Below are 24,330 nucleotides of genomic sequence, written 5' to 3' on the forward strand. Positions count from 1 at the left end.
TGTGTTTACTTACATTTTTTCTTTGCTCTGTTATCAAAAGCTCTTTTTAATTTAATCTGAATTGTTAATTTCTCTGCTTTAATCAATTTCCAAAGTAATTTTAAAACTGTATTCTGCACCACTATGTGGCAGTATTGTAATATATAAACATAGATGCTTGTATTGAATTTATTTTGTCCTTTCTCTTGATCACTGTCAAAAAATGCGTACTCATCAGTAAATATTATGTCCTTTTTATTTAACAGACGACATCATTGTCCACACTTGCCAACAAGACTATTCGACAAGGCACTGGAGCCTTGCCTATTGACTGAATACCATGAGAAATACCCTCCATATGGTGATATCAAGCCTCCCGGCAGCTTTAAGCCAAAGACAGAATATCTGTGTAATCGTGTCAAAATGGACGGCAACTCAACATTTAAGTAAATGTCTTAAAACAATAGTTTGGATATCTGAAAGGCATATACAGGCATAAAAATGTAATTGTTTAGCTATTTTTCCATTGATCCTGTTATTTGTGCTGCTATATTTATAGTATTAACATGACAGGGATTTGTCATTACAATAAGTGCATGATTCAGTGATGTATTCATGCACATTCATCAAGTCCTTGTATTTGGACATTAATTCAAAATAATTAATTTTATATACAAAGCGGAAATTGTCTCCAGTAACAATATGTTCCTCGCATGAGAATCATTTGTTAAAACTTCTTTGGCCATTTATCAATGGTAGATTTAAAGACTATTTTGTCATTTTTGTTTGGTTTCTCTCACAGGTTTTAAATTAGTGGGGTTCATTTTTAGATGAGTAATGTAGAAATTGAAATCGATAACACAATTTCTTCTCTTATCTCGTATTGAAAGCAGAAATTAAATATAAGAATGCCAAATGGTCAAGAATGCAGGCAATCCGTTTAGAAATAATCTGTTTGGAGTTCTTGTACTCTTTCATGATAGGTGAACATTAGTAGGAACTGTGAGAAAGACGGCACACTTTGTAGGTGGTTAAGGTTTAAATGACTTTTAACAATGTGTGGAGAATTTTACAATTTTGCATTCAACACAAGTTAGATGAACTATCAGAAGGTATAACAAGTGTCAAGATTTTGGAATACTGTATTGATGAAACAGTCATGAACAATTAGTACAAATTCTTCATCAGAGAGCTTGGCTAGAAAATTTCTAAGCTACACTGTGCTACACTGACGCTGCTGGGGGTTTTGTGCCTTTCGTCCCAGTGCCAGAGGTATGTTGTTTTCATGTCCATGGCTTTTTCAAGAGCATATATGTATTTGAATATGAATTACATTTAATTTCTGCCTAGCCTGTTTTCAGCACAAATTATTCCATGAGCATTAGATCCTCATTTATAATCAACCAGCACTAAAGAATAACATTTTTCACATCTTGTGGGTGCTGACTACGGTACCAAACCACAGCTGCAATTCAATCCACAGTGAAGATGAACTGCTCCACAGATGTGTGGGTGGTCTCCAAGATTCAGTAGAGCCAATCTTGATATACCTGAAATCAATAAATGTGATGAGAATTTAGAATCCAGGGATTCGGGGAATTCCCACAGGACTGACATGAAATGGAAGTGCAAGTGTATAGGCCGGAATATCAGGTCATTACCGGTGTTGGATTCTGGTGTTTAATCCAAGTTTCTTTTGGAAGTCAGGAGCAAGTCACAAAACTTGTTGCTTTGCAATTGTTTTATTAAGAATTGACAGAACAGAAGAAAACCAAGCAGACAGTGATAGGAAAGCTAAGATTAAAGATGGTGTCAAACACAAAACAACTATTTTTATACTACTGATAAGGAAAATTTCATGCAAATCAATAGATAAGAATACATCAATTAGGAATACTTATTCATTACTGCAGTACCAAGGTAACCAATGAAAATCAGTTATTCACTTAATGCAGAACAAAAAAACACTTAGATATTTCCAGAACTCTACTTTGTATAGCAGCAAGAGGCATATTAAACAGTTAATTGCATACTATAGCCACCAGGAATCATAATGTGGTTATTTTATATAAGTAGCTGTATAAAATACAACCAATTAACTGTGACACTACAAAGAAAATAACAATTAAACAGTCTAACCTGAGAATTAAACAGTCAGATTCAGCAATCCACGCCCCCCCCGCCCCCGCTGTAAGTCACACGTTTAGATTCATTACATCTGAAAATTCAGAGGCAAAAAAACTTGTGGTATCTATGTAACATACAACGTAATAATAAAGAAACTACTTAAATAGTTTTTTTATTATTATGTCATATGTAACATAGATACCGTAAGTTTCAAAGGGAAAGTACGGGAGAGTTTTTAAAGTGGAAAAGCCTTTGCACTTGAGAAGTTCCACTCTCTTGACTTCTGAGGTCCGGGCCGAGTGGTACAAACAACTATCACAAACTGGGGTCTTCCTTAATTGCAGTGGATGACCATGACATCTTCTGTGCCTTGTCATCCCCTTCACCCTCCACGGAGCGTTGCAGTACCACCTTCCTAGCCATTGGATCTCACTGTAGATCTCATCTGCCCAGTCCACCAGAGCTGACTTCACATGCTATGGCAAGCATACCCTTTTCTCACCAAGGGTATGAGGCTGTTGGCTCGCCTGTTGAAGAGGTGTACCAGGGTGTGGCTGCTGTCACATGCTCACAACTTCTTGGAGCAACAGGTGAGAGGTGAATGTCCAGTGGGGACCAAAGGTGAGTGAGCTGCCCTGGAATGGACACAACAAGCTCCTTCACCAGAGGTGCTACTCCTCCCCGGACACCCCATACATCCCTTTTCTTTGAAGTATTTATAAGATTATGTCATGGTTAAGCAGATTGATAGGCACACATACCTGAATTTGAAGTATACTCTTAATAATCACCTTTAAACAAATAAAAATATGTAATTTATTATAAGGCATTTAAGTATGAAAAATATGACACAATATTTTTTTTTCTCCAACGGCGTTCTGAGAGGCAGGACTGCGCAGACGTGTGACGTCGGGCAGTGCAGCGTGGCAGATTTAAAAGGGCAGAAATCCTGCTTCGGGTTTGATTCGAAGAAGGAGTCTGAGAGTCTGAGTGGGAGTGCCGAGAAAGATATTTTTGAAATTTTCGTTATTTTTTTTCCTCCAACGGCGTTCTGAGAGGCGGGACTGCGCAGGCGTGTGACGTCGGGCTGTGCAGCGCAGCAGATTTAAAAGGAACAGAGCCTCATAGAGCGGGCAGCGTAGTTTGCGGGCTGCGGAGTGAGCCGGGAGCAGAGTGAAGGCTTAAGGGCTTCAGCTCAACGGGCTTAGGCGGAAACGGGCAAGGCGAGGGAGGTTTGGCATTCATTTTCTGTTGTTATTTGAGGAGAGGGGCAGTATGAGTGTGAGGGCAGTTTGCTGTTCTCGGTGTCGGATGTGGGAGGCCCTGGAGTCTCCAAGCCTCCCGGACGTCTACATCTGCGCCAAGTGCATCAAGATGCAGCTCCTAAGGGACCGCGTTACGGAACTGGAGCTGCAGCTCGTTGACCTTCGTCTGGTCAGAGAGAGTGAGGAGTTGATAGAGAGGAGTTGCAGGCAGGTGGTCACACCAGGGCCACGGGAGGCAGACAAGTGAGTCACAGTTAGGAGGGGGAAGGGGAAGAGTCAGGTAATAGGGAGTACCCCGGTGGCTGTACCCCTTAACAATAGGTATTCCTGTTTGAGTACTGTTGGGAGGGACAGCTTACCCGGGGGAAGCGACAGTGGCCGTGCCTCCGGCACAGAGTCTGGCCCTGTAGCTCAGAAGGGTAGGACAAGGAAGAGGAGGGCAGTTGTGATAGGGGACTTGATAGTAAGGGGGCCAGATAGGCGATTCTGTGGACGCAGTCCAGAGACCTGGATGGTAGTCTGCCTCCCTGGTGTCAGGGTCCGGGATATTTCTGATCGTGTCCAAGATATCCTGAAGTGGGAGGGTGAGGAGCCAGAGGTCATGGTACATATAGGTACCAATGACATAGGTAGGAAAAGGGATGAGGTCCTGAAAGGAGAATATAGGGATCTAGGAAGGGAGTTGAGAAAAAGGACCGCAAAGGTAGTAATCTCGGGATTACTGCCTGTACCACGCGACAGTGAGAGTAGGAATGTGATGAGGTGGAGGATAAATGCGTGGCTGAGGGATTGGAGCAGGGGGCAGGGATTCAAGTTTTTGGATCATTGGGACCTCTTTTGGCGCAGGCGTGACCTATACAAAAAGGACGGGTTACACTTGAATCCTAGGGGGACCAATATCCTGGCAGGGAGATTAGCAAGGGCTACTGAGGTGACTTTAATCTAGAATGGTTGGGGGGTGGGAATCAAATTAAAGAGGCTAGGCGTGAGGAGGTAAGTTCACAACAGGGGGATGGGAACGAGCGCAGAGAGACAGAGGGGTGTAAAGTGAGGGTAGAAGCAAAAAGTACTAAGGAGAAGAGTAAAAGTGGCAGGCCGACAAATCCAGGGCAAGCATTAAAAAGGCCCACTTTTCAACATAATTGTATAAGGGCTAAGAGAGTTGTAAAGGAGCGCCTGGAGGCTTTGTGTGTCAATGCAAGGAGCATTCGTAATAAGGTGGATGAATTGAAAGTGCAGATTGTTATTAATGATTATGATATAGTTGGGATCACAGAGACATGGCTCCAGGGTGACCAAGGATGGGAGCTCAACGTTCAGGGATATTCAATATTCAGGAGGGATAGACATGAAGGAAGGGGAGGTGGGGTGGCATTGCTGGTTAAAGAAGAGATTAACGCAACAGAAAGGAAGGACATAAACCAGGAAGATGTGGAATCGATATGGGTAGAGCTGCGTAACACTAAGGGGCAGAAGACGCTGGTGGGAGTTGTGTACAGGCCACCTAACAGTAGTAGTGAGGTCGGAGATGGTATTAGACAGGAAATTAGAAATGTGTGCAATAAAGGAACAGCAGTTATAATGGGTGACTTCAATCTACATGTAGATTGGGCGAACCAAATTGGTAAAGGTGCTGAGGAAGAGGATTTCTTGGAATGTATGCGGGATGGTTTTTTGAACCAACATGTCGAGGAACCAACTAGAGAGTAGGCTATTCTGGACTGGGTTTTGAGCAATGAGGAAGCGTTAATTAGCAATCTTGTCGTGAGAGGCCCCTTGGGTAAGAGTGACCATAATATGGTGGAATTCTTCATTAAGATGGAGAGTGACATAGTTAATTCAGAAACAAAGGTTCTGAAATTAAAGAGGGGTAACTTTGAAGGTATGAGACATGAATTAGCTAAGATAGACTGGCAAATGACACTTAAAGGATTGACGGTGGATATACAATGGCAAGCATTTAAAGGTTGCCTGGATGAACTACAACAATTGTTCATCCCAGTTTGGCAAAAGAATAAATCAAGGAAGGTAGTGCACCCGTGGCTGACAAGAGAAATTAGGGATAGTATCAATTCCAAAGAAGAAGCATACAAATTAGCCAGAGAAAGTGGCTCACCTGAGGACTGGGAGAAATTCAGAGTTCAGCAGAGGAGGACAAAGGGCTTACTTAGGAAGGGGAAAAAAGATTATGAGAGAAAACTGGCAGGGAACATAAAAACTGACTGTAAAAGCTTTTATAGGTATGCAAAAAGGAAAAGACTGGTAAAGACAAATGTAGGTCCCCTACAGACAGAATCAGGTGAAATGATTATGGGGAGCAAGGACATGGCAGACCAATTGAATAATTACTTTGGTTCTGTCTTCACTAAGGAGGACATAAATAATCTTTCAGAAATAGTAGGGGACAGAGGGTCCAGTGAGATGGAGGAACTGAGCGAAATACTTGTTAGTAGGGAAGTGGTGTTAGGTAAATTGAAGGGATTGAAGGCAGATAAATCCCCAGGGCCAGATGGTCTGCATCCTAGAGTGCTTAAGGAAGTAGCCCAAGAAATTGTGGATGCATTAGTGATAATTTTTCAAAACTCGTTAGATTCTGGACTAGTTCCTGAGGATTGGAGGGTGGCTAATGTAACCCCACTTTTTAAAAAAGGAGGGAGAGAGAAACCGGGGAATTATAGGCCGGTTAGCCTAATGTCGGTGGTGGGGAAACTGCTGGAGTCAGTTATCAAAGATGTGATAACAGCACATTTGGAAAGCGGTGAAATCATCGGACAAAGTCAGCATGGATTTGTGAAAGGAAAATCATGTCTGACGAATCTCATTGAATTTTTTGAGGATGTAACTAGTAGAGTGGATAGGGGAGAACCAGTGGATGTGGTATATTTGGATTTTCAAAAGGCTTTTGACAAGGTCCCACACAGGAGATTAGTGTGCAAACTTAAAGCACATGGTATTGGGGGTAAGGTATTGATGTGGATGGAGAATTGGTTAGCAGACAGGAAGCAAAGAGTGGGAATAAACGGGACCTTTTCAGAATGGCAGGCGGTGACTAGTGGGGTACTGCAAGGCTCAGTGCTGGAACCCCAGCTGTTTACAATATATATTAATGACTTGGATGAGGGAATTAAATGCAGCATCTCCAAGTTTGCGGATGACACGAAGCTGGGTGGCAGTGTTAGCTGTGAGGAGGATGCTAAGAGGATGCAGAGTGACTTGGATAGGTTGGGTGAGTGGGCAAATTCATGGCAGATGCAATTTAATGTGGATAAATGTGAAGTTATCCACCTTGGTGGCAAAAATAGGAAAACAGATTATTATCTGAATGGTGGCCGATTAGGAAAAGGGGAGGTGCAACGAGACCTGGGTGTCATTATATACCAGTCATTGAAAGTGGGCATGCAGGTACAGCAGGCAGTGAAAAAGGCGAATGGTATGCTGGCATTTATAGCGAGAGGATTCGAGTACAGGAGCAGGGAGGTACTACTGCAGTTGTACAAGGCCTTGGTGAGACCACACCTGGAGTATTGTGTGCAGTTTTGGTCCCCTAATCTGAGGAAAGACATCCTTGCCATAGAGGGAGTACAAAGAAGGTTCACCAGATTGATTCCTGGGATGCAAGGACTTTCATATGAAGAAAGACTGGATGAACTGGGCTTGTACTCGTTGGAATTTAGAAGATTGAGGAGGGATCTGATTGAAACGTATAAAATCCTAAAGGGATTGGACAGGCTAGATGCAGGAAGATTGTTCCCGATTTTGGGGAAGTCTAGAACAAGGGGTCACAGTTTGAGAATAAAGGGGAAGCCTTTTAGGACCGAGATGAGGAAAAACTTCTTCACTCAGAGAGTGGTGAATCTGTGGAATTCTCTGCCACAGGAAGCAGTTGAGGCCAGTGCATTGGCTATATTTAAGAGGGAGTTAGATATGGCCCTTGTGGCTACGGGGATCAGGGGGTATGGAGGGAAGGCTGGGGCGGGGTTCTGAGTTGGATGATCAGCCATGATCATAATAAATGGCGGTGCAGGCTCGAAGGGCCGAATGGTCTACTCCTGCACCTATTTTCTATGTTTCTATGTTTCTATATCGAGCTTTTGAGATTTAAATGATCCAACCAAAGAAATCCCATCCATCACATTATATATTTTAAACTGCTTCTTTACGAATGTGATCAACCAAATTAGTTGTATCTTCAGACTGCAAGTACAACACTCCTTGCCTATAACTGCACACGTCCACCACCCCCGCGCCCCCCCCCCGCAACTGTTAAGTGAAGATCTAATGCCGTATGATTTTGAAGGACCAACTTACACATGGTGACATTTCTGTTATATTTTCCAAGGCTTCAGCAGTGTCATTGCTTACTCTTTCTGTGGCTGCAGCAATATTCCTTATACTCCTTGCATCATCATAAAATAGAAATAAAATTAAGCTATCTCCTTCTGAAATGTCTTGTTTACTCCTGAACTCAGGAGGTAAAGGTAAGGTGTGCATATGTCTCATGACAGGAAAAGCACACCCTAAATAACAAAGTCTTACCAATTGCATGGAAGAGAAGTATAGGCTCATTTTCTGCACTTAAAATGTGTATTTTTCCATGAACTTGGACCGTTTCTTATTACTTGACAGAAGCTTTATTGAATTGTAATATATTTCTGATCGTCAATAAAAATTCCAGAGTCATTACCCCATTTAGAACAGCATGTAGTGTAAATGTATAAACTTTGTCTACCGGAATGGAAACCAAGCTAAAGGTAGCTTTTTTAGTGAACATATGAAAATATTTAATAGCTTTGTCATGAATATTAGATGTGGTTATTTCCCAGAATAAGACATAAATTTGGTTAGATATGATATTCCCTAAATCATTCTGATAATGTTTACATAAATGATCCAGTTTAAGACAATATGTGGGGGCATGATCAGTGTGTATTTATATTTCCTTAATAATGAATTATCGGCATAATGTCAACATTGCCATTGCTGGAATGTTTAATAAAGAGGGCAACGTTTATTCTGGATCTGTAGGAATGCCTAGCATCCGTGAATATTTTAAAGTGTGCAGTATATATTGATATACCCAACAGCTAGAGTCATTAACAGCATCAGTAAATTCATCTGATACTTGCAAGTATACATTATGAGTCATCTCAACTGGCACATTATAAGTAAGGAAAATTGGCAAAAATATGACAATATAAAAATATTAGAATAAACTTCATAATGTTCAGTAGTTGTCAACTTGCGTGAAGTCTTTGGCTGGTTAGTGATTTGCTTACTGTAGCCCAACAGTGTGGGAACCGTGACCAAAAGGTTACTAGCACATTAACCACAGTGCTTATTGTCCTTGCAAGGTGTCACTTCTGCTTGCTTGCAGTGCCTGCTGTGTATCCACTTATTTTTACTTCTACTTTCACACCAAGTTTGTAATTAACAGTACTTGATATGGACCTTCCCACCCTGCTCCCAGTGGTTCCTTATGTGGTTTCTTAATCAGGACCCACTGACCAGAAATCAGAGTGTGTCCTTCTGTTGGATCACTCCAAGCGGCAGAAACCTGTTGAGAAGTAGACCGGACAGCCTGGGTTAATTTCACACAGTAGTTAACTATATTGTCTGCCATAATGTGTACATCAGCTTCTCTGAGATCAAGGGCTCCTGGTTGTGACACCTCGAATGAACTTAGTTTAATTTTAATGTTTGAGGTTGCTCTGAAGCTACACAAGACTATAGTAGGCCATGGTATACCTCTCTTATGATATTTAGTCAATCAGTGTTTGATGGTACCAATCATTCGTTTGACCTGTCCTGGTGACTTTGGGTGATATGGACAACTTAAAGACCATTCAAAACATAATTCCTGACAAACACTCCCAGTGAAATGTGTTCTTTGACCTGAATCAATGCAACACGGCAATCCCCATCTAGGAATATAGCCCTTGGTCAAAATTTTTGCTGTGTGTGTGCCAGGGGCTTTCCTTGCTGGAATAGCTTCCACCCACCTTGAAAACTTGTCCACTATTACTAGTACGTCTGAGCATCCTCGACACTTTCTAAAGAAATATAGTCCACTTTAAGTGTAAAAATGGATCAGATATAGCAAGAGCACTTAATTGCGGTAGCTTTTCCACTCTTCCAGGATTCGTTTTCTGCCACGTCATGCATCTTTCAGTATTTGTCGAGCTTGTGCCCTGTACGTCAGATTTCACCACCACAGGGAGAATCTAGTGGTGATCATCTGTTGATCATCTTTTGCACTCCAATGTGTCCTAGGGAGTGTGTTTATTGTACCAGATAAGGAAGCAACGTACTTAGGGCAACTAGTCTATAGCTAGTATATCTCCATACTCCATCACAACATAACTTACCACCATTCTCCATCCAGAACCACTTTTCTTATGGAGAATATTGAGCTTACATCTCTTGAATATCTTGTATGTTTGTCTGTGATACAGAGTTCAACTTCTTTTCCATAATCCCAGTTTTGGGTTCACTATAAATGTTCCTGGTATTTATTTTACTTTCATTTCCTCCCATGCTGCCGTATTTGCAAATTTGTCCCCAAGTGCATATCCATGGCTTTCCATTGCAGTCATTTTGGAGTGGCTATTACATCTTAATATAGCAACTTCGGATGGCAGTTGTATAACATCCATAAGTTCTTGTGCTAGTTGGCCATTCTTGATAAGGGTTCCTACAGCTGTACGAAATCCCCTTTGTGTCCATGATTTTCCAAAATCATGAACAACCACAAATGGATACTGAAAATCAGTATAGATTTTAGCTGATCTTCCTTCTACCAACTTACAGGCTTCAATCAAAGCTTTTAGTTCTGCCTATTGTGCAGAGATACCAGGAGCCGTGCTTCCTGTTGCCAGCACTTCAGTTCCAGAAATAACTGCCCATCCAGCCATTCAAATTTCTCTCTTAATCGTTGAGGAGCCGTCAGTGTGCAGAATCAGACCTTTGGCAGACTAAGAGGACGCTGTCGATCTCCATGTTCATGAATTAGAACTGCCATTGTGTGTTTCTTGTTAACATATACAGGGCAAATAGTTTACCTGTATCAGTGATTCTTAATGCAATTGCAGTACACAATGTCGCCTTTAGAGTTTAAAATGCTTCCAGTTGTTCATCATTCAGAGTCACAGGGTCATCTGAGCACTTCAGCAAATTGTTGAGTGGTTATGCAATAGTTGATAAATCTGCCACGAGCTTGTCAATACATTGATTAGCAATATTTCATCTTCAGTCCTGTGTGTTTTCACTACCTTGGTCTTTATTGGAGTAAGTTGTTCTGTAGCTGTTAATCCAATTGTTTCGTCACTCATTCTCACTGTAGAGTCCATGCCATGTCCATTCTTCAGAGTTAAATGGTGACGCTGTCTCGGAGAACTGTTTGAATTAGGCTACAGTTCTCTGGAGTTCGGATGGTGGCACTGCATGAAGAGATTGTTCGATGTGAGCTGTAATTTCTCAGGCAAAGCTTCAGAAGTATGTGTTTCCCTGGGTTGAGTACCAGCAGTAGCGTCACTAGCAGCATCACTGGAAGCAGCACTAGCATGGCCATCCACTTGAAGTTGTGGCTGCACTTTCTTGTATCATTTTACTTTGTTTCTGATCCCCGAACAATGCACTTTGATTGAATTAAAAATACAAGAGATTCTGCAGATGCTGGAAATCCAGAGCAACATACACAGACACAAGTTCCTCCAGCATTTTGCATGTGTTACTTCCATTGAATTCCTTTTGTTCTTTTGCTCATTCAGTTAATGCAAAAAATTAACACTTGTCTTTTTACTGCCCCATCTTGTAGTTTATATAGTTTATTGGAAGTTTCTTTTGATTAGTAAAAGACTTTACTCGTTGTGTTAACTCTTTCAATCACTCACACATTCGATCATACATGGTCTTATCTCTAAATCAGTAGCAGCCATTTCCTTCAAGCATTTTCTGAAACGTTATAAATTTAACACTGTTGGTATTTTTCATCTGAACCTTTTCATTAATTCTATCAAACTGAGATGTTTTATTCAGATAAGAGTTCTTGGTATGTTTCACAACTTTGGCTATTGTTTCAATTCAATCTTAATTCATATGTACTTTTTATTACTTTAACCACAGTCTCAAAACTTCAATAGTTTTCAGCTGAAATTTTAATTGGTTGCCCTGCAGCCTGATTTTAATTCTTTCTCCCATACTCTGCTAGCTTGCACATATTCATACACACCAAAACACACTAATAATCTTCTCTCTCCTCTGCAGGAAAAGTTTAGAAAACCTACAGCACAATACAGGCCCTTCGGCCCACAATGCTGTGCTGAAAATGTACTTACTTTAGAAATTACCTAGGGTTACATTACTCAAAATAGGAGGGCCTTCCAAACTCATTGTAGAAGACGATACTTACAATAATGGGCTAAATGTCTTAGAGCCAATGACCACAGGAAATCAGAAATGTTTGAGTTTATCTGTACATTCATGTTCTTTCCATTCCCCTACATATACTTAATCACTTGCCCACAATTTCTTCTGACAAATAATATTCAGTTAATTTAGAAAACAGCTCTTAACTAGCACTGGACCTACCACAACATTATCTGTATGCTTTTTCCATTTCACATGTATAGAGCACATCACACAAAAATGAGCCAGGAAATAGTAGACAGAGCAGTACTGCATTTACTATTCTGATCTACCAGCTTGGATCAAAGCATTCATAAGAAATCGGGGTATTTGTTATCTGTGCACTGCTGTGGGGGGAAAAAATGTACTGTGTGTCTAACCCCAAGGTAATTGAACACTAGTTCTACTATGGAGGATTCAGGTGATAATTTCACTAGGCCACCCTACAGACAAAGTTGAATGCAAATATATACAGAAAAGTCAGGTACATTGATCTTTGTGATAAATTGGCAAGATATCAGAAAGCATAGAGGAGTGCAGTGAGTACAATTGTTTGTTAAGTACTTGAAGTTCATTCATTCCCTCATGGTCGTAATGTCCATTTCAATGTCAGCAAATACACGTCTAACAATTGTGCAGTTTTTGATGGCAGATGTTTCAGTTTCTATTGCAACACCAGTGGAGGCTACACAGAGTCTTCGCACCACAGCAGAATTTGGAAATGTTGCCAACTGAAACGTGAATCAAGCTAGAATGATTGCCAGCTGATCCCCTCCCCCCGCCCCAGAGGATATTTGAAGCTGTGACAATTGTGATTTGTTCTCCAGCAAATCATAAGCTTTCTGATACCTCTAGTTTGGTGAGAATTGACACGTCAGTGGTATACAATTCTGGTGGCATTTCTTGGCATTTGCACTTCTGCTAACACCAATTTAAGACCATAGGACTGTTGATGTTCCTGGAGCGATGGTGTAGTCAAAGACAAGTCTATTCAGAAATGATAACTAAATACTGCAGCTATCTATTGCCCTCCAACAGAGAGCAGCTGTTAATGGTTTGGTCTAGCCATGATGTAAACAACCAGCCAAAGGTATTTGAAAGACCAACACTGAATTTACAAGGATTGTGGAGTGAGTTGGAGAAAGTTCCTTGTTGTTCTGCTTTGTAACTCCAAAAATGAATTGAAAGAAAAACACAGGAGCCTAGGAGAATGTGTATATTTCATTTTAATTTTAGTGAGATGCATACAGGAGTACATTCAGCCAGAGACTCATTCCTCTGAGATGCATCACAGAGCGTCAGAGGAAGTCATTCCTGCCTGTGGCCATCAAACTTTACAACTCCTCCCTTGGAGGGTCAGACACCCTGAGCGGATAGGCTGGTGCTGGATTTATTTCACAATTTACTGCCATAATTTACATATTACTATTTAACTATTTATGGTTCTATTACTATTTATTATTTATGGTGCAACTGTAACGAAAACAAATTTCCCCCGGGATCAATGAAGTATGACTATGACTATGACTATTATAATGATGTATGCCATTCACGTACTTTTACATATAAACCTGTAATAAATTATATAAACAAAGAATGCTTAATCAAACGATATTTGCAATATTACTCAAATATATTACCAAAATATTAAATACACAACTCTCCACGGAAAAACATTTAGTTACCCAGCAATCAAACATTGTCAACAAAGGATTGCTATCACATTTTGAATTGGAAGACATACAATCATGATGCACCACAGCAACATCTCCATAGAACCGAGCTGATCTGGAAATATGAGATCAAACCCCATCTCCACAACTCACAGATGGTGCAAAGGTAATGGCATCACCTTGTACTCAGGAAATGCAACTTCAAACCTCACCTCGGGGCAAATCAACGCCTGCTGCTGTGATCAGAGAAAAGATCATGGCTAAACTGGCGACTGTCAATCAATGAACTGGGCTCCCCAGACTTAGTGATAAAATTCCATCAAACAGCATGCTAGAAGCAGCTAATGAAGCACTACTCACAATTGCAACCTCTAACATAACTGAGACCATTAACCTGATATATGCATTGGCAGCTGCAATTCTAGAAATGCTGGGCTACAAAATTAAATACAGTGGAGAGTACTGTTGTAACTCCCCCGGAGACAATGATTGGAAGCCAAGATGAAAACTACAGGGGCGGAGATTAGCAGACAAACTGAGCTGCAGAAAGGTGCAAAGATCAAAGACTCATCTCGGCTACTAAGGAAATGCAGAGGTATATCCATAGCAAAGCCCTGGAAACTGCCAAGCAAAGGTTAACAGCCCTGGCTTCCAAACTACAGAGGTATACCGGGGACACAGAGGCCAGATGAATAAATGAACACTTCTCCAAAGAACCAGGAAAAGTATTGGCACATTTCCAGAGTAACAACATGCTAATACTGGAACCAACCAAAACAACAACTGAGAAGTACTGGAAAAGCGTATGGGAGCAAGAAACATCACACAACACCCATGGATGATGACTGAAAGACCTACAAGCAAGCCTCTGCATAACCCAGAGGAAGAACCAGTCACCATCACAATAGTAGATATTCAGCAATGGGTAACAAGTATGAAGAACTGGACATCAGTTGAGTTACCCGAAGGCCACATACCAGATGTACAGAACAGGTGTAAATACCTGGGGATCGTGCAGGCACATAGAAGCTATAATGAGGACATAAGGAAGGATGCAACACCCAAGTACCTCCAAAGAGTGAAACCGGTCTGAAAATTCCTGCTGAATGGGATGAACAAGATCAGAGGCATCAACATATTCACCCTACCAGTCATCAGATACCCAGCTCTAATCGTGTACTGGTCAAGGAACAAACCAGAAGTCGCTGACATCAAGACCTGGAAACTATTAACAATGTTGAGTGACTGTACACCTGCCAGAATAAAGGAGGACGGGGATTTGGAAGTGTCAAGGCCACAGTCCTGGAAGAAATGCAAAGCATCGATGAATATGTTAGGAAGATGGCCTTTGGGGAATGACCTGCTAGGAGAATAACTAATTCTGTAGCTGTGAAAGAGACATTAGAATGGTGTGTTGCCTCCCTGGTGCTCAGCTCCAGGTTGTTTCAGAGGAGCTGCAGAATATTCTCAATGGGGGGGAGGGGAGTAACCGGAGGTTGTGGTGCACATTGACCCCAATGACATAGGTAGAAAGGGGGAAGAGACCCTGCGCAGTAAGTACAGGGAGATAGGAAAGAAGCTGAAGAGCAAGACCATTGATTTAGTAATATCTGGATTACACCCAGTAGCACAGGCTGGTCAGGACAGGGATAGGATAATAATACAGATGAATGAGCGGCTGAAAAACTAGTGCAGGGTTTTAGGTGCTTGGATACATGAAACATTTTCTGGGCCAATGGTGACCTGTACAAGAGGTATGGGTTGGACCTGAACTGGAAGGGAACTGGCCAAATGGTTCATTAGTATTACTTGGGAGGGTTTAAACTACTTTAGCAGGGGGATGGGAACCAGAGCACCAGGTCAGAAAGTGGAAGGATAAAGAGGAAGGTAGATGTCAGGGCCGGTGAATACGGGCAGGAGCAAAGTAATAGAAATGATGGGACAGATAGTTTGATAGTTTGGTTCCCATCTCCCTAACAACTAATTTGGCAGAGGGATGGGAACCTGAGTGATAGGGCTGAGGAAGGGCAGCTGGAATACAACTAATTGCAGTGGGTATTGAGACTGTGGAAGGACAAGCAGATGACAGGGCAAAATACAGTCAGTGGGATGGGTTAGTGTCACAGGGAGTCAAAATGGAAAACGATGATTGCAGGACTGAAGGTGTTATATTTGAATGCACGCAGTATTTCAGAATATGGTAGGTGATCCTGTAGCGCATTTAGAGACTTGCGAGTATGATGTTATGCGCATTGCTGAGTCATGGCAGAAAGAAGATTATAGTTGGGAGCTTAACATCCAAGGATGCAAATTGTATCAAAAGGATAGACAGGTAGGCAGAGGGGGTAGGGTGGCTCTATTAGAAAAAAAAATGAAATCTAATCACTGGTGATACAGGATATTTGTGGGTAGAATTAAGAAACTGCAAGAGTAAAAAGACCCTGATGAGAGTTACAGTGCATATAGGCTTCCGAACAGTAGCGAGGATGTGGGCTACAAATTACAATGGAGGATAGAAATGGCATGTAAAAAGGGCAATGTTACAATAGTCCTGGGGGATTTCAATATGCAGGTAGATTGGGAAAATAAGGTTGGTGATAGATCCCAAAAAAGGGAATATATAACGTGCCTACAAAATGGCTTTTTCAGAGCAATTTGTGTTTCAGCCTACTAGGGGAAAGGCAATTTTGGATTGGATTTTATGTAATGACCAAGATTTGATTAGGAAGCTTAAGTAAGTAAAGGAACCTTTAGGAGACAATAATCATATTATGACAGAATTCATCCTTTAGAAGGAGAATCTAAAATCAGATGTATCAGTATTATGGTAGAGTAAAGGGAATTACAGGGGTATAAGAAGAGCTGGTCAAAATTGATTGGAAGGGGACACTAGCAGAGATGAAAGCAGAACAACAATGGCTGGAGTTTCTGGCATAAAAGCAAAAGAGAGGGCATACAATATAACAAAATTTAGAGGCATGATTGAAGATTATGAGGCCTTTAGAAAACAACTGAAGGCAACTAAAAAGCCATAAAGAGAGAAAAGATGAAATATGAATTTGAGCTAGCCAATAATATAAAAGAGGAAACAAAAATATTTAGATATATTTGGAGTAAAACAGAGATGAGAATGGATATTGGACCGTTGGAAAATGACGCTGGAGAATTAATAATGCGGACAAAGAAATGAAGACAAACTTATTAAGTATTTTGCATCAGTCTTCACTGTGGAAGACACTAGCAGAATGCTAGAAATGCAAAAGTGTCAGGGGGCAGAAGTGAGGTTTGTTGCTATTACTAAAGAGAAGGAGCTTGGGAAGCTGAAAAGTCTGAAGGTAGATAAGTCACCTAGACGAGATGGACTACACCTCAGTGTTCTGAAAGAGGTAGCTGAAGAGATTGTGGAGGCATTAGTAATGACCTTCAAGAATCACTAGATTCTAGAATGGTTCCTGATGACTGGACAATTGCAAATGTCACTCCACTCTTTAAGAAGAGGCAGATGAAAGGAAATTATAGGCCAGTTAGTCAGACTTCAAAGGTTGGAATAATGTTAGAGTCTATTATTAAGGATGAGGTTTCAAGGTACTTGGAGGCACATGACGAAACAGGCCAAATGTAGCATGGTTTCCTTCAGGCAAAATCTTGTCCGACAAATTTTTTGGAATTCTTTGAGGACATAACAGGCAGGATAGACAAAGGAGAGTCAGTGGATGTTGTTTATTTGGATTTTTAGGGGGCCTTTGACAACGTGCAACATATGAAGCTGCTTAATAAGATAAAAGCCCATAGTATTATCAGGGAAATACTAGCATGGAAAGAGGATTAGCTGACCAGGCTGATTTAAAAGGGGCAAAGATTGGGAATAAAAGGAATCTTTCTGGTTGGCTGCCAGTGGCTAATAGTGTTAGACAATAGACAATAGGTGCAGGAGTAGGCCATTCAGCCCTTTGAGCCAGCACTGCCATTCACTGTGATCATGGCTGATCATCCACAATCAGTACCCTTTTCCTGCCTTCTCCCCATATCCCTTGACTCTGCTATCTTTAAGAGCTCTATCTAACTCTTTCTTGAAAGAATCCAGAGAATTGGCCTCCACTGCCTTCTGAGGCAAAGCATTCCACAGATCCACAACCCTCTGTGTGAAAAAGTTTTTCCTCAACTCTGTTCTAAATGGTCTACCTCTTATTCTTAAACTGTGGTCTCTGGTTCTGGACTCCCCCAACATCGGGAACATGTTTCCTGCCTCTAGCGTGTCCAATCCCTTAATAATCTTGTATGTTTCAACCAGATCCCCTCTCATCCTTCTATACTCCAGTGTATACAAGCCCAGTCACTCTAATCTTTCAACATATGACATTCCTGCCATCCCTGGAATTAATGCAGTGAACCTACGCTGCACTCCCTCCATAGCAAGAATGTCCTTCCTCAAATTTGGAGACACACAATACTCCGAGTGGGGTCTCACCAGGGCCTTGTAACACTGCAGAAGGACCTCTTTGCTCCTATACTCAACTCCTCTTGTTATGAAGGCCAACATGCCATTAGCTTTCTTCACTGCCTGCTTACTTTCAGTGACTGATGAACAAGAACGCCCAGATCTCGTTGTACTTCCCCTTTTCCTAACTTGACACCACTCAGATAGTAATCTGCCTTCCTGTTCTTGCCACCAAAATGGATAACCTCACATTTATCCACATTAAACTGCATCTGCTATGCATCTGCCCACTCACCCAAACTGTCCAAGTCACCCTCCACTCTCATAACATCCTCCTCACATTTCACACTGTCATCCAGCTTTGTGTCATCTGCAAATTTGCTAATGTTACTTTTAATCCCTTCATCTAAATCATTAATGCATATTGTAAATAGCTGTGGTCCTAGCACCGAGCCTTGCGGTACTCCACTAGTCACTGCCAGCCATTCTGAAAAGGGCCCGTTAATCCCCACTCTTTGTTTCCTGTCTGCCAACCAATTTTCTATCCACGTCAGTACCCTACCCCCAATACCGTGTTCTCTAATTTTGCCCACTAACCTCCTATGTGGGACCTTAATAAAGGCTTTCTGAAAGTCCAGGTACACTACATCCACTGGCTTTCCCATGTCCATTTTCATAGTTACGTCCTCAAAAAATTCCAGAAGGTTAGTTAAGCATGATTTCCCCTTCGTAAATCCATGCTGACTCGGACCTGTCGGGGTAGGTTTTGGGACCGCTTCTTTTCTAGTTATAGGTCAATGATTTGAATGAAGGAATTGATGGCTTTGTGGCCAAGTTTGCTGGCAATACAAAGATACGTAGAGGGGCTAGTGTTGAGGTGGCAGGGTGCCTGAAGAAGGACATAACAGTAGAATTGGCAAAGAAGTAGCAGGTGTAATACAATGTCAGAAAGAGCATGGTCATGCACTTTGGTAGAAGGACTAAAGACATGGATTATTTTCTAAATGGAGAGAAAATTCAAAAATCAGAGGTGTAAAGGGACTTGGAAGACCTGGTGCAGAATTCTCTAAAGGTTAACATGTGAGTTGATTTGGTTGTAAGGAAGGCAAATGCAATGGTAACTTCATTTCAAGAGGACACGAATACAAAAGCAAGGATGTAATGTTGAGGCTTTATAAGGCAATGGTCAGACTGCACTTGGAGAATTGTGATTGGTTTTGGGCCCCTTATCTAAGAAAAGATATGCTGGCATTGGAGAGGGTTTAGAGGAGGTTCATGAAAATGATCTCAGGAGAGTAAGGGTAAACATATGAGAAGCTGTTGATTGGCCTGGGCCTGTAATCACTGGTGTTTAGAAGAATAGTGGGGGAGGGAGGGTCTCCTTCAAACCAATTGAATATTGGAAGGTGTGGATAGAGTGGATGTGAAGAATGTGTTTCCTATAGTGGGTGAGTCTTGGACCAGAGAGCACAACCTCAGAATGGTAGTACACTCACTTAGAACAGAGACAAGCCAGAGGGTGGAATTTATTCCCACAGATGATTGTGCAGGCCAAGTCATTGGGTATATTGAAGACAGAGATTGATAGGTTCATGATCAATCAGGGCATCAAAGATTCCAGGCAGAAGGCAGAAGAGTGGGATTGAGGGGGATAATAAATTAGCCATGATGGAATGGTGGAGCAGATGGGCAAATGGCCTAATGTTGCTCTGACATTTTGTAGCCTTAAGTGTGTGTATTTTAATGCTAGGAGTATTATGGGTGAAGGTGATTTGGTAATGAGCTTGGCCAGGTGACTGACCTTTCAGTGAGTGAGCAGTTAGGGAACAGTGACCACAATTCCTTAGGTTTTAAGATGGCTATAGACAAGGATAAATATGGACCTTGCACAAAGGTATTAAATTGGAGCTGAAAGAAGCTGCAGGAGGTTGTAAGTTTAGTCAGCTCCATCTTGGATACTAGCCTACAAAGTACCCAGGACATCTTCAAGGAGCGGTGTCTCAGAAAGGCAGCATCCGTTATTAAGGACCTCCAGCACCCAGGGCATGCCTTTTTCTCATTGTTACCATCAGGTAGGAGGTACAGAAGCCTGAAGGCACACACTTAGTGATTCAGGAACATCTGCCATCCGATTCCTAAATAGACATTGAACCCTTGGACACTACCTCACTTTTTAAATATATATTACTTCTGTTTTTTGCACGACTTTTAATCTATTCAATATACATATGCTGTAGCTGACTTATTTATTATTATTATTATTTTATTTTGTTTTTTTTAAATCTATATTATGTATATAATGCTGCCGCTAAGTTAACAAATTTCACGTCACATGCCAGTGATACTAAACCTGATTTGGATTCTGATTACAAGAGCATTAGGCAGGAACTAGGGCGAGTTAATGGGAACAGCTGTTTTTGGCTGAGCCCACATGTAACATGTGGAGGGTGTTTAAAGACCAACTACACAGTACATGACAGGTATGTTCCAGTCAGAAGGAAGGACAAGGATGGCAACATAAGATAACCTTGGATGTTGAGGGAGCGGTTGAATTTATTCTAGAAGATAAAAGGAAAGTATGTAAAGCTTGGAAGCTAGAATTAAACAGAGCCCTTAATGATTATATAAAAAAAGCCAGAAAGGAACTCAAGAAGGGAATTAGCAAGTAGAATTAAAGAGAATCCTAAGGCCTGCTTTACATACCTCAAGAGTAAGAGAATCACTACAGTAGAACTACTCAAGGAGAAAGGGGAAACATTTGTTTAGATGCAGAGGATGTGGGTGAGGTCCTTAATGAATACTTTACTTCAATATTTGCCAAAGAGAAGGATGTAGAGGATAAGGAGATCAATGCTGAGAGTATTAATATGCTAGGGCATTTCAAGGTAAAGGAGTAAGTAGTGCTGGATCTCTTAAAGAGCATTAAGCTGGATAAGTTCTGAGGGGATATATGCCAGGTTATTGAGAGAGGCAAGTAAAGAGCTTGTCTGGGCCTTGACCAATATCTTCATGTCTTCTCTAGCCACAGTTGAGGTCCTGAGGACTGACAAATAGCTAATGTTGTTCCATTGTTCTAGAATGTTGATGCATACGGTTCTGGTCATGCCATTGTAGGAAGGATGTCAAGACCTTGGAGCAAGTGCAGAAAAGTTTTAACAGGATGTCGCCTGGATTAGAAGACGTGCTATAATGAGAGGTTGGACAAACATGGGTTATTTTCTCTGGAGTGGCAGAGGCTGAGGCATAGATAGAATAGACAGACGAATTTTTTTCCCCCAAGGTTTGAAATGTCTAATACCAGTGGGCATGTATTTAAGGTGAGGGGGGATAATTCAAAGGAGATGTGAGGGGCAAGTTTTTAACACAGAGAGTGGTAGGTGTCTGGAATGCGTTGCTTGGGGTGGTGATAGAGACAGAAACATTAGAGACTTTTAGCAATGTTTATTTAGGCATGAATGTAAAGAAAATGGAAGGATATAGACATTGTGTAAACAGAAGAGATTAGTTAGCCATTTGATTACTAATTTAATTGGTTTGGCGAAACATTATGGGCTGAAGGACCTGTTCCTGTGGTGTACCGTTCTGAGATTAGTGTACAATCTAGTACTTTCTGTTAATGATGGTATTTGTTTCACTTCTGACTGTTGAGATTATCTAAGAACAATAATAATAACTTGAAGCAAGTCTTTTATTGCCTCAAGAATGCGTGCCTTATTCTCATCTGTCTTTTTCTTTCAATTGCTTCTCTCTTCTGGGCACCAGAAGAAATATATGGAGTTTGAGGAAAACAACCGAATTTTCCTGATTTTCCTGAAATGTCCATGCCTCTTGCTATTACAACATTATGTAGCTGGTGCAAACACATATCTCTAGTGCATTTGGATCTCTTCTCTCTCATGATGAAAATAATGCGAGAGGTGCTGTATGCTGAGCTTTTATAAGACACTAGTCAGGGTGCACTTGGAGTATTGTCAACAGTTTTGGGCCCCATATCTCAGAAAGGCTGTACTGTCATTGGAGAGAGTCCAGAGGATGATTCCAGGAATGAAGGGATTAATATATGAGGATCGTTTGGCAGCTTTGGGCCTATACTCACTAGAATTTAGATGGATGCATGGGGATCTCATTGAAACCTACCAAATCTTGAAAGGACTATATAGGGTGGATGTGGAGAGGATGTTTCCTATGGTAGGGGTATCCAGAACTAGAGGCACAGCCTCAAAATTGAGGGGCGACCTTTTAGAACAGGGGTAAGGAGGAATTTTTTTTAGCTAGAGATAGTGAATCTGTGAAATGCTCTGCCACAGGCTATGGTGGAGGTATATTTAAGGTGAGGTTGATTGTTTCCTTTTTGGTCAGGGCATCAAAGGATATGACGAAAAGACAGATGCATTGGGTTGAGTGAGATCTGGGATCAGCCAAAATGGATTGGTAGAGCAGACCTGATGGTCTGAATGGCCTAATTCTCCTCCTGTGTCTTATAATCTCATGTATTTGTTACTTCTGTTTATTAGAATACTTTTTAACAAAGATACTATATTTTCCATTTCATGGTTTGTATTGTTTTCAATAAAGTGACAATTGATATGGTTAATGCATTTATCGAAACTTGTACATCATAAAGATTCATGTCATTTTATCTGTAGCTGTGGTGTATATGTTTTCTGAACTATGGCATTCTAAGTTGCTGTGTGGTGTTTCCTGTAAGATTCAGTATGCCTATTACCTGGAGCTAAAGCGGTCCCGAATGTACTCTGGAGCAAACAAATAACAGTCTGCTTAATCATTCATGATTTGTGTTTTGCTTCAATGTTTTAAAAATGCTTTTCTACTGCCCCTTTTTGTAATGTCGAAACCAGTCCTGTCTAAAAACACAGGTTCCTTAAGGTTGTCATAGCTTTTAGGGGGCGGTGGGAGATGGTGAGGTAGTGGGGATCAGCTCCCACCACCTACTAAGTGCTCCCAATGGCATGCATCTCAAATATCCTTTGACAACCAAGTCCAGCTCCTGGCCTTTACATGTGGCTTAGTTACAAAGCCAGGTGGAACCATTTTAACTGACAGGAGAAGGGGCAAAAGCTGGTAACTGGCGCTTTAAAACCAGTCGCTTTAGGCTGATGGGGCTTATCAGCCATGGTTGGCAGCTCATCTAGGAAAAGGAAAAATCTGATCTCAAACTTCCTTTGCCTTGTGGCTATACCCATTCGAGAATAAACCCCAAGGAAAAATCTGGAGCTCATATCCCTAAAGCAGTCCGACATGAGTTTAACACAGACTGGCAACTCCTGCAAAACTGCTGGTGCTAAGCTGTATTGGTCTCTGCCGTTCCTTTGAATTCATCAACCGTGTGGAGAGGGGGAGCCTGCTGCATGGGCAACAGCTTGCTCTCTACATCGTGCTGTTCTGGCTTGTGTACTGGCTTGCATATTGCATAGGATGCAACATCCATGATCGGCCTGACCAACAGAGAGCCTCATAAAAACACAAGAGAATAGGTGCAGGAATAGACCACCAGGGCTTCAAGTCTGCTCTGCCATTCAGTATGATCATGGCTGATCTGGGCTGGCATAACTTCCTCTTCCACGCCTATTCCCTGTGACCCTTAATTCCTCGATATCTAGATATTCATCTATTTTAGTCTTCAATATATCTCATAATCAGGCCTTCACCGCCCTCTGGAGGCAAGAAACTCCAATAATTCACTACTCCTGAGAGAAGAAATTTCTACATACTTCAGTTTTAAATAACTGGCCCTTATTTTGGAGCGTTGCCCCTTTGTTTACGACTTTCCCACCTGTGAAAACATTTTAGTCTCTACCGTATAAACTCCCTTAGGATTTGATATGTTTAAATAAGGTCAGTAATCATTCTTTAAAATTCCAGGGTATACAGACTCAAGCTGTTCAGTCACTATCCCAAAAATTATCCTTGTGAACCTTCTTCAGATTTCCTCCATTGCTGCTATATCATTTTTGTAGGTAAGGTGACCAAAACGGCACAGTATTTCAGCTGTGCCCTCATCACTATATACAATTGTATTAAAAGCAGAGGATTCCACAGATAATGTTGTAGATAAGGAAACCAAGAGGAGAGATCAAATTGTAAAGGGAGAAATAGATGGAGTAATAAGAGAATACCCAAGTGAACTAAATACGCCTTTCCAAAATCAAGATGCACATCATAGAAAGAAAGGAAAAAAAAGAGGAGGGTGACATAAGTGCTGCGGAAATGAAAAAAGATGAATGAGATCAAATTTTGCAAGAAATTAGCCAATTCAAGGATACTCACAACAAACTAGGAGAAGGATAGGGAAGGAAAAGAATGGTGTGTTAAGCTGTCAGAACTACCTCCTGCAGTCCCAGAGTCGTCAACTGCAATCACCACAGTGAAGGCCCCCGGACTTGAGATTGTTTCACAGCCACAAGCCTCACATCACTTGTCAGGA

The 24,330-nt window shown here is 41.3% G+C and overlaps 1 protein-coding gene across 1 annotated transcript in view; it reads left to right on the forward strand.

Annotated features, from left to right (window-relative positions):
• The window catches only part of saxo2 (stabilizer of axonemal microtubules 2), a 50,734-nt gene that overhangs the window by 13,208 nt on the left and 13,196 nt on the right, over window positions 1-24,330 (forward strand). Inside the window, exon 2 of the mRNA XM_063065854.1 lies at window positions 246-425. Within this exon, the coding sequence (XP_062921924.1) occupies window positions 246-425 (180 nt within the window). The remainder of the gene's footprint in view (window positions 1-245; window positions 426-24,330) is intronic.

This window comes from Mobula hypostoma, chromosome 13 (assembly GCF_963921235.1).
Source record: "Mobula hypostoma chromosome 13, sMobHyp1.1, whole genome shotgun sequence".
NCBI classification, from domain to species: Eukaryota; Metazoa; Chordata; class Chondrichthyes; order Myliobatiformes; family Myliobatidae; genus Mobula; species Mobula hypostoma.